The sequence below is a fragment of the Coffea eugenioides genome, chromosome 11 (assembly GCF_003713205.1).
Source record: "Coffea eugenioides isolate CCC68of chromosome 11, Ceug_1.0, whole genome shotgun sequence".
NCBI lineage: Eukaryota > Viridiplantae > Streptophyta > Magnoliopsida > Gentianales > Rubiaceae > Coffea > Coffea eugenioides.
In genome coordinates, this window is record NC_040045.1 from 24,386,293 (window position 1) to 24,397,461 (window position 11,169).

The 11,169-nt window shown below is 44.8% G+C and overlaps 1 protein-coding gene across 1 annotated transcript; it reads left to right on the forward strand.

Annotated features, from left to right (window-relative positions):
* The first annotated feature begins 4,588 nt into the window (after nt 1–4,588).
* Nucleotides 4,589–7,743, forward strand: LOC113752097 (putative late blight resistance protein homolog R1B-12). Its single transcript, XM_027296236.1, has 2 exons — nt 4,589–4,669; nt 5,593–7,743. Exons 1-2 carry the CDS (start codon nt 4,589–4,591, stop codon nt 7,741–7,743), a joined length of 2,232 nt encoding a protein of 743 aa, XP_027152037.1.
* The last annotated feature ends 3,426 nt before the right edge of the window (nt 7,744–11,169 follow it).

An 11,169-nucleotide genomic window follows, 5' to 3' on the forward strand; every position in this document is an offset into this window, starting at 1 on the left:
CCTGTTTATTATGTCAGCCGAGTCCTCCGAGGTCCGGAGACCAGGTACACTCAGGCGGAGAAACTTGTGCTGGCCTTAATCCATGCAGCTCGTAGACTTAAGCCCTACTTCTTGGCCCATCACGTCTGCCTAAGGACAGACCAACCACTTCGGCAGGTCCTATCGCGGGCGGAGGCCTCTGGACGCCTCACCAAGTGGGCCATCGAGCTGGGAGAATACGACTTATCTTATGAGCCTCGCACGGCAATTAAAGCCCAGGCTCTCGCGGATTTCCTTGCCGAGCTTACTTTTGAGGAAGTGAATGAGACCATCCCGGCTACAACCCAGGCTGTCACCTCGTCCGACGCCGAGCCCCAACGATGGACCTTGCATGTGGATGGTTCATCCAATAGTGAGGGTAGTGGAGCCGGCCTGCTCCTCGAAGATCCCCAAGGAGAAATTTGCTCGTATGCCTTGAGGTTTGATTTCGCAGCCTCAAATAATGAAGCCGAATACGAAGCTGTCATTGCCGGCTTACAACTAGCTCGAAAGCTCGGGGCCGCGCATATCTTGGTCTACAGTGACTCCCAACTCGTTGTGTGCCAGATACTAGGTGAATACGAGGCCAGGGATGAGGTGATGCATCGGTACCTCTCCAAGGTTCTCCAGTTGGCGACACACTTCGAGTCTTTTGCAATCCAAAGAATACCGCGGTCACAAAACAGAAGGGCTGACGCCCTCTCCCGGCTTGCTTCTACCTCTTTCTCCGATCTGAACAAGACAGTTCTCGTAGAAGTTCTGGCTGAGCCAGGATATCTAGCTGAGGTCGTGTACCCCGTCTACTCTGGTGACACTTGGATGGGGCCCCTGACTCGATACCTCAGCCGGGGTGAGCTCCCCGAAGACCGAGTTGAATCACGGAAGCTTCAACGAAAAGCAGCTCGGTACACCCTCCGGCAAGGCCTCTTGTATAAGAAGTCCTACCTCGGCCCCTGGTTACGGTGTATCACCCCGGAAGAAGACGAAAGAATCCTCGAAGACATCCATGAGGGACTCTGTGGTGCCCACGTCGGCTTCAGGATGCTTGTGAAAAAAGCTTTGCTTCTCGGGTACTTTTGGCCCACCATGAGGGTAGATGCCCAGGTCATGGTTCTTTGTTGCCCTTCCTGTCAACACCATGCCTCTGAGCACCACCAACTGACTAACCTTATGATCCCCATCACCTCGCCATGGCCATTCGAGCAATGGGGGACTGACATAATCGGTCCATTCCCCAGAGCCCCAGGCAACTATGCCTACGTGGTGGTGGCAGTGGACTATTTCACAAAATGGGTCGAGGCAGAGCCCCTGAGAAGCATCACTGGAATAGCTGTTCAAAAATTTTTCTGGAAAAACGTGGTCTGTCGCTTCGGATTACCTCGAGTTGTGATCTCGGATAACGGAAGGCAGTTCGCTGATAATCCTTTCAAGGCGTGGTGCGAGAACTTGGGGATCAAGCAACACTTCACCTCGGTGAGACACCCTCAGGCGAATGGACAAGCCGAAAATTTCAACCGAACTCTCCTCCATGGCCTCAAGACCAGGCTTCACCGGGCTGGATCATCGTGGATGGAAGAGCTCCCCAGCGTGCTGTGGTCCTACCGGACTACGCCGAGGTCAGCGACTCAAGAAACGCAGTTTTCCCTAACTTATGGGTCCGAGGCTGTCGTTCCAGCCGAGTTTATCACTCCCAACCCGCGAATGGCTGCGTATGCTGCTGAAGTCAATGAAGAGGAACGGCGAGTTGACCTCGACCTCGCCGAAGAGAAGCGTGATATGGCTGCGGCCAAAGTTGCTATTTACAAAAATATCCTAGCTGGTTATTACAATGCTCGGGTCAAACATTTAAAGTTCAATTCGGGAGACCTTGTGCTCCGGAAGAACTCGGTTAGCCGAGCTGAACCTCAGGGAAAACTCAATCCAAAGTGGGAAGGACCATATCGTGTTGTTGAGTCCAGCCAAAACGGATATTGTAAATTGGCATACTGAGATGGATCTCGGGTACCCCGAACTTGGCATGCTGAAAATCTTAAATTATATTACCCTTGAAGGGTACGTGTTCTTTCTATCCACTTCTTCCAGTTATTTCTCACTTATTCTCATTCCAGTACAAGTAAAAAATAAGGGGACAAAGCAGTAACCAAAAAGGAAACAGAAATATGCAAGAACAAAAAGCCAATTTTATTTAAACACGAGAAGCAAAAGACCGAGGTTATTTATGACCTCGGCCCCTAGAGTACAAAAGTTAAATGCCGAGGTCGTATATGACCTCGGCCCTCTGTTACAAAACACGAGTGCTTCTAAGCACCTCCTGCCCCGGGGTCCTGATTCCCCAGGGTCTCTCCGCCTGCCTCGGCATCCTGCTGTCCGTCATCCTGCTGTTCTTCCTCTCCTCCACCGGCCTGGTCCCCTTCGGCACTGTCACCATCAGGCTCGAACTCTTGGAGCCATTTGTTGAATTCAGCTCGGATTTCGGCCAGGTCCTTTCCAGCCTGGATGCCCTCACCCACGCGGTCGCATAGTTCCTTGGCATCCTCGTTGTAGTGCGAGGCACTCTGAAGGAACTCCAGTTGCTCAGGGGAAAGGAAGGATGCCGCATCATTAATGGCCGACGTGTAGCCGAACATGAAGCTCGGCCGAGTTAGCTCGCCGAGATCACGAATGAAAGACTCTGACTTCCGGAATGCTTCCACGGCGGTGGCCCCGGCTGTGTCAATTGCCACCTTGGATGACTGCTCTTCCTGAGCTCTCTTTTCCCTCTCCTCATCAAGAGCAGTTATGAGCGAGGTGTTCGCGACCTCGGCCTTCTTCTTCGCCGCCTCGGCCTTGTCACGTCCCAGCTCGGCGGCCTTTAGTTTCCCCTCCAGGTCGGCGATCTTCTTCTGGAGCTCGGCAGGTGATTCATAAGTCTCTAGGAAATGACCAAAGCGTTGGTACATCTCAGCAAGGAACGCCGTGGTGGAAGCCCAAGAAACCGAGGCGCCCTGCATCAGCTCGGCCGGATTGAGTTTTCTGGTGTAAGTATTGTCCCGTGGCAGGACTGAATTCACCAGGAGCTCGTGCGCGACTTGTGGATTCTTGCAGCGGTCATTAACATTAACCGACCACTCCGGGCAAAATTGTGCTCCGGAGTGCCTCTTATCCTCCCCGACTGCAAGAGGGCACATGGTGGAGTTGAATAATGAGGACCCCGTAATGGGGTTACCTGGACGACGGTCGCACCTCGACCCCGACCCCAAGGTTGAGAGGCTATGGTTACTCCATGGGATGGAATTCCCACTGGAATGGACGCTTTAGATCTTCCCTGCGTGCCCGAGGTGTGCGACCCTTCGCCTATAATCACTACGGCAGGCTCGCGAGTGCCTGCCGCCGCAGTGGTTTTCTTAGCCGGCCTGGATGAGGACTCACCGGCGTCCTTGCGCTTTTTGGCTGGCCTCTTCGCCACCTCGATCTCTCCCGAGGTTATCAGGTCGGAAATCTTCATTACTGCAAAGCACGAAATGAAGTTAGTTAGAATTCAAGGAAAACGAACAAGAAAGTGAGAAATGAAAAAGTACAAGGTATGTGAAGCCTAGTGGAGATGAGGACGGGATGGTCCGAGCTGATCAAGGCTCGGATGAGCTCGCCCTTCACGAGCACTCTTTCAGGGAAGTCCCAACAGTTAATCTTCAGGCCCGACACCGTCAACTTTTGGAAGTTGCGTTCTTCCAATTTGTCCTGGAAGGTTTCTTTGACCGAAGTGGGAGGTCTCCACCAGAATCCCCTTGGGAAGTCCTCAGCCGGGACGAAGAAAAAGTTATTCTTTCACTCCTTTATTGAGCTCGGGGCATCATATACCAACTTGGGAACCTTGTTCCCGAAGTAGAACCACTCATTCTCGCTCCCACTGTTCTTAAGTGAATAACAACGGCGGAAGAGGTTGACGTTCGACTCTATCTCTTGATGTCGGCAGAGTAGCTGGAAGCCGACGAGGATGCGAATTGCATTTGGGGTGAGCTGAGTAATCCTCACCTCCCAGTACCTCAGGCAGTCCCGAAGAAACCTCGTAGTTGGCACCCTGAGCCCGGCCTCCAGCTGTTCTATGTAAATGGCTACCCTACCCTTTGGAGGCAGGGCGGCGGACGGATGTGTGCGCGGCAGGTAAATACTGTACTCCCTCCTCCACGGATACTTGCGGATCACCTCGGCTATGGAAGCTTGGTCCACCGCACTGATGAAGGCCGGCATCTGGCCATAGTTTAGCGTGGCCACGTTTGGAGGAGTGGAGGGCTCCTGTACACCTACGTCCCTAGGAACTTCATTCCCGAGGTCATCATTGTACAAGACCTCGGGCTCGACCTCAATCTCTTCGGCCTGTTCTTCCGGAGACTCAGCTCAGCGAGATGCCTCCGCACCTCCTCCCCGGGCTCGGTAAGACGCTTCCTCACCTCCTTCCTCGGCGTTGGATGCCATTCTCTCCTCGGAAGGGTCGGGCCTCTCTGCCTCGGTGAAGTCAGGCCTCACCGTCTCTTTGAATGTGCGAGCTGTTCTAGCCATTAATACAAAAAGAAGAAGTGAACTTACTTAGGAGATGCGAAAAGAAGAAGTTGCTGGAGAAGATGTGGTTCAGAAAGACTGCCGAAGTGAAAAGGCAGAAAGACGAATCTCTGAGGTGATTTCAAATTTTGGTAAAGAATGGGACGGTGAAAAGAAACCCCTATTTATAAGCCACAGGAGGGAACCGAAGAGACGCGATCTTTGGGATTCCCTAAAGCTCTTTCTCTCCCCTCATTAATGAAGGTGATGTTCACCTGACAATCGATCGTATTGATCCGACGTTAAAGCTGCCAGCCCTCGTTTCACCTTTCCCCAGTCACATTTGCACATTCGTGACGTGTCCTTGCCCTGTTCCGTGTTCCACACGCGCGTCAGCCTCGGGAAGTGATGACCTCGGGAGACCATGACCTCGCTCTTCCCGAAGCTTGGGGGGCTTAGTGAGGAGGGTATTTCCAGCTCGGCTAGAGCTGGGGTCCCGTCCTGTGTTTCTTCGTTCCGACTGCCTCGGCCTTTCACCATCGGGAATTGACTTCGGCCCAGTTACTGCCTCGGCCAAGGCTTTCCCTCATTAAGTCGAAGTCAAGTATAATGACCTGGCAACCGGAGTTGTGGAACATGGTCTCTGACACTTCTGATAAAGCTGCCCTGACATGCGCCGCCTGACACACGACTGTTCCGGCGCACCTTTTCGCAGAGTCCATTAAGTCACCTTGATACGCTGACCCTGCCAGATCTCTAGGGACCTGTGCAAGCAGTCCCTCTCTCCTATCTGACTTCTATAAATACTCAACACCTCTACTGAGAAAGGGGATGATTAATCTTCTGGTAAAAGCATACTAGTCTTCTTTATACTTATTACTCTTTCACTACCGAACTGACTTAAGCTTCGGAGTTATACCGGGGACTTTAGTCCCTCTTACAATTTAAACAGGTGACCTCGCCCGAGAGAACCACCCAAGATAAAAGGTCTTCTCCAACTCGGGCGACTCACTCCAGCAGGACGAAAATAACCTCTTCACGGAGATCATTCTGATGCAGCTGCTAGACTCTCAAGAAGTTTTTATGGTGTCAATGAAGGATAAATACACAGCCCTCCATGAAGGGTTGAAATTCCTAAGAACTGTTCCAATTTACCTGCCTGAGGAGAAAGAAGAGGATGGCAAACTATTCTCCAAACATGTTGAAGCACTGGGAACCGAGGTGATATCTTTCATATATTCAATTCATGAAAACAATTTAATGCAAGATCCCGCGATGGAAATGAATCTTTCACTTCATATATTGCTGCTTAAGATTAAGCTGGTTAAGGCGGGTCTATCCTTAATGGGGCTACATAATCATGAAGCTAATCTGGTATCCTGTGTTAAGGATCATGAAATTAAAAGCCTTCATGAGGGGATGGAGTTCTTGAGAACTTGTCTCATGGACACCATAGATACTGAGGCTAATTCAGAGGACTGGGAATTGTTTGTGCTGCATCTTGACTCTGTTGTTAGCGAGTCATCATCACTTATTTCAGCATCTGGTGGCAGTGGAATGACAGAAAACATGGCCAGTGAATTGGATTTTTCCATTTTCAGATTGCTTCTGAAAATTAAGTTGATCAAGGCAGAGGTTATATTGATGAAGCTTAATAAAATTCCCAAGTTAGGCTTGATAGTTCACATGAATGATGAAGTTAAAACCCTCCAGGAAGGGGTCAGATTCCTCAGAACCTTCCTCATGAATCCTCCAGTGGAAGAAATGGATCAACTGACGTTGGCAAAGTGTGAAGCTACAGCCAATGAGGCGGCATCTCTAATTTTTTTCCTTCGTGAGCATGTAACCAACGAGGAAATGGGCACTGAAATGAGTTGTTTGCTTTCTGAGTTTGCAGATAAGATTGAGCTTTTCAAAGCAGAGATCAAAGAAGCTTGCCTCCAAGTTCTATTCTCAGATTGCTGTGAAACGTCTGGAACTATAGGAATATTTGACCTCTTGGACAATATAAAGGACAAAGCTAAATCTGTTGTCTTCGTGAAACATCACATTGAAACGCTACTCGGGGAGCTCCAGTTCCTCGAATCCTTCCTCATGGATACTGCAGAGCACTATATTTGGCATCGAGAATTGAAAGATCTTTGGGCATGTATTACAGATGTTGCATCCGAGACGAAGTATATCACTGATTTACTTCTTGTAAGAGATAATGCTCTTTGCTACTTTATGCTGTGGTTTCCTTTAGCAATGGAAGACCTCAAAATCATTAAAGCAAAGATCATGGAAATATACGACGAGAAAAAGTATGGCATTGGTGCCGACAGTGATGTCACAGCTGATCCACGGAGAATTGATGACATTGTGGTTGGGCTTGAAGATGAGACACACAGAATTATTGATCGACTAACAAGAGGAACAATGAGGATGGATATCATTTCAATTGTCGGCATGGGTGGGATTGGTAAGACAACTCTGGCACAAAGAGTTTATAACCATCCTGCAGTTGTTCAGCACTTCCAGATCCGTGCGTGGTGTATTGAGTCCGTAGAATATCAAAGACGAGAGATCTTACTTGATATATTGCGTGATGTTACGGTTGTTACTAATAGAATTTATGACATGCGGGATGATGATTTAGCAGGAGTTCTGTACAATTGTTTGAAGCAAAAGAGATACCTCATTGTTTTGGATGATATATGGAACACCAAAACCTTGGATGATTTAAGAAGATCATTTCCAGATGATGATTCGGGAAGTAGAATTATGTTGACGAGCCGAATTGCGGAACTGGCTGCAGAAGCTGATCCGATGGCACGCATCCACTTTCACCGTTTTCTAACCATTGATGAATCTTGGTTCTTATTCCTAAAAAAGAAATTCGAGACTGAAACTTTCGATTCGTCATTGACGGAAGTAGGACAGCGGATTGTGGAACAATGCAGAGGACTTCCTCTTGCAATTGTTATAATGGCTGGTGTCCTTGCAAACACAAAAATGGAATGTTCTTGTTGGGCAGAAGTGGCAGAGACTTTGTCCTCAAGGACTCATTTTGTATCGCTCCTTCCTGTGCTACGAGTTGCTTATGACAGCTTACCAGATCACTTGAAGCTCTGCTTTCATTATATTGGAGAATTCCCAGATAGGAAAGAAATTCCTGCTCGAAAATTGTTCCGACTATGGATAAAAAAATGGATTGATAAAACAAACTGAGTCAAAATCATTGGAGGATGTTGCAGAGGAATGCTTGTTGGATCTAATATCCAGAAACTTGGTAACTATATCAAGAAGACGATACAATGGCAGGGTCAGAGCATGTCGTGTTCATGATATCGTGCTAGACCTATGCATGTCAGTGAAGCAGCAAAATGGTACGATGTCATGTAACTTCTAATACTCCTGATGATTTAGATGGAATTGCAATATTGATTCTAATTATTCTGACGCCTTTTTAAGTGATTTCATGTTCGAGTACTTTGGTTGTGCATTACTTTGATGCTGAAAGCATCGTTCTGCGGCACAGCTTTGAAGTCTAAGGTCTTTGCTGCATGCTAGATTTTGTCTCCCTTTGCAACAACATATCCTTCATTCTTTTCTAATAATAATTTAGCTCACAGGATGATAAGAATTGAATAAAATATAGTCTTTTCTCATAATAGTGGAATAAGAGAACTATTAACTGCTTAAGGTTGGAAAGCATCAACACGAGCAGTTGCCTTTTCTGCTGGATATCCTGTTCTGTCGATAGGGAACAGGCATGCCATGAGCTAACATATCAATTTGAATGGTGTTTGAACTTCCCATGTTTTGATTTGATTGATTGACCACACGCTACGTACATGTATGTGATACGTTGCATTTTTGTTATGTATTTTGTAATTAATTCCCTCACATTATTTTACCAAATATGCATTAATTGGCGGATTTTATTCACTTTTAGGAATTTGTGTCAATTGCAGGGAGTTGGTATAAAATATGATAAAAATGCGCAAATTCATCCTACACTTGCTAATTGATGCGGGACATCCAGAGTTGCAAAGCGGAGTCACGAAGTTTGCCAACTGATACAATTGCCGGCCATACGTCCCGGTGAACAGGAGATGCGCAGAATTAATTCCGATGGCAGCAAGTAAAAGAATTTGAGTAGTAGTAGGAAGTAGGAGACTAATTCAATTCTGTTTCCTTATTTAGTAGAAAAATATGAAATAGACTTGGAGAAAAATTACGATATTTCCTTTTTCTTCTTTTTGGTAGTTTCCAAAGAGGAAGGAAGTCAACGGAGACTAGGAGTCTTCCCTTCTATTCCTTTTGGTAGCCGTATAGGAGTAGACAATGGGTAGATAGGAATTAGAGAGAAATATAGCATACCATCTTCATTACTTTTAGCTTTTGACTTTTTTGTCTTATTCATTGTACTTTCAATTATTCATTCGATTTGATCATCTCAATTGAGAGACGATGTATGCAACAATTGATTCTACAATTGTGCGTGGGTTTTCTTTAACGAAGATGAACTAAATCTCTTTTTCTAGTTAAAAAACAACGAAGTTTTGATTCATTTAAAAATTATAAAATCGAATTAATTTTATTTATTCCTCTTATTTACTGGTATTTGCAATCCTCTGTTTGTAGTGTTTATGGTTATTTTGTTAATTGAATATCTTGGACACGAACGTTGAATTAATTTAGCAACCTAATGTCAATTAGAGCGTTGAATCCGTAATTGTTCAATTGCTCTAAAATAGTGGCAACTTGCATGATCAGGTTCGTGTCAGGGAGAATACGCAGGCTAATCTAAAATAACCATGGTAGTGTGTTATTTGGTTAGAATATGGCTCCTCTAATATATAAGGCAATTGGAGAATTAAATCTTATGAGTGTACCTAAAATTATTTCTTGATTAGAGTAGTGATTGACGGGCGTATTTCAATCATCGACACAGTAAGGAGGAGTTGATTATCATCGCTTGTTTGATAGTTATAACTTATTTATTAGTTAATAATTGAAATTATTTCTGCATCGATGATCAATTAGTTGGAACCATTACTGAAACTATTTTTTGGCTAGAGCTTAGTTATTATCAATTTGGTCTTAATAATTTGTCATTTACTTTTAAGTTGGCTATTTATTCTTATTTGAACCGTTTAATTATTACCATTGCTATAAAAATCACCATTGTTAGTTTGAATTTCAAAAGAGACAAATATTCCCAATCCCTGTAGATTCGACCCTACTTATCACTATCTATAGAAATTATATTTTATTTGAGCAAGTATTTATTATTGAATATGGTCGACAACCTGTCAATTTTTGGCGTCGTTGTCGGGGATGGTGTTAGTTAATTTATTTATTTTTAAATTCATTTTCATTTTAATTTTCTAGTACTTTTCTACTTTATGCCTCGTTCTTCTCGTACAAGCGAATTAATTTTCGACCCTGAATAGAGAAGATCGCACGCCGAATGCGAAAGGAGACCAGACAGCTTAGAGAAGAGCAATCGAGTGCTGCATCTCAGAGACCTGATTCGAAAGTTGAATCAACAAGTTTGTTTGGTGATACTTCGAGTGACTCAAATCGAGAAGAAGTCACAAGCAAATGCTCTTCGGATTATACAATGCCTCTACGACATTTCAAAGATATATGGTGAGCATTTTTTCAGAATGTATTGAGAAAATTATCGAGATTTTTATGGATGACTTTAGTGTATATGGTGATAGTTTCGATAATTGTTTAGATAACCTGAAATTGATTTTGTTGAGATGTATAGAAACTAATCTCGTGTTTAACTGAAAAAAATGTCATTTTATAGTTGAGCATGTGATAGTTCTAGGTCACGTAGTGTCCTCTAAGGGTATTAAAATTGATCAGCCTAAAATAGACATTATATCTGCTTTACCTTATCCCGTGAGTGTGCGAAAAGTGCATTCTTTTCTTGGATATGCAAGTTTTTACTGAAGGTTTATCAAGAATTTCTCAAAGATTTGAGCTCCTCTATTTAAATTCTTACAAAAAATCCGGTCTTCGAGTTCAGTGTCGAGTGTGAGAGAGCATTCGACAAGTTAAAGGAGCTATTGACATTGCCACCGATCATCCAACCTCCTGATTGGAATCTCCCATTTAAGATCATATGCGATACCAGCGACTCTGCAATGGAGGCAGTGCTAGGACAAAGAGTCGGAAAAACAGCCCACGCCATCTACTACACGTCCCGAGTCTTAAATAGAGTTCAACTAAATTACTCCACTATTGAAAAGGAGTTTCTTACGATTATCTTTACTTTAGAAAAATTCAGGTCATATTTATTAGGTGTTAGAATTATTGTATTTTCTGATCATGCAGCATTGAAGTACCTAATGACCAAAAAAGATGAGAAATCGAGGCTCATAAGATGGACATTGCTCCTGCAAGAATTCGACCTAGAGATAAGAGATAAAAGAGGTTAGAAAAATTTGGTAGCTGACCATTTAAGTCGCATACTAGTTGGAGAGGAGAAAGTGCCATTGAAGGATACATTCCCTGATGAACAATTATTTTCTATAAATTCTAAATTACCTTGGTATGCTGATTTAGTTAATTACCTAGTAACTGGTAAATTACCTGCAGGTTGGCCTAAAGCAAAGAGGGAGAAGTTGAAGAGCG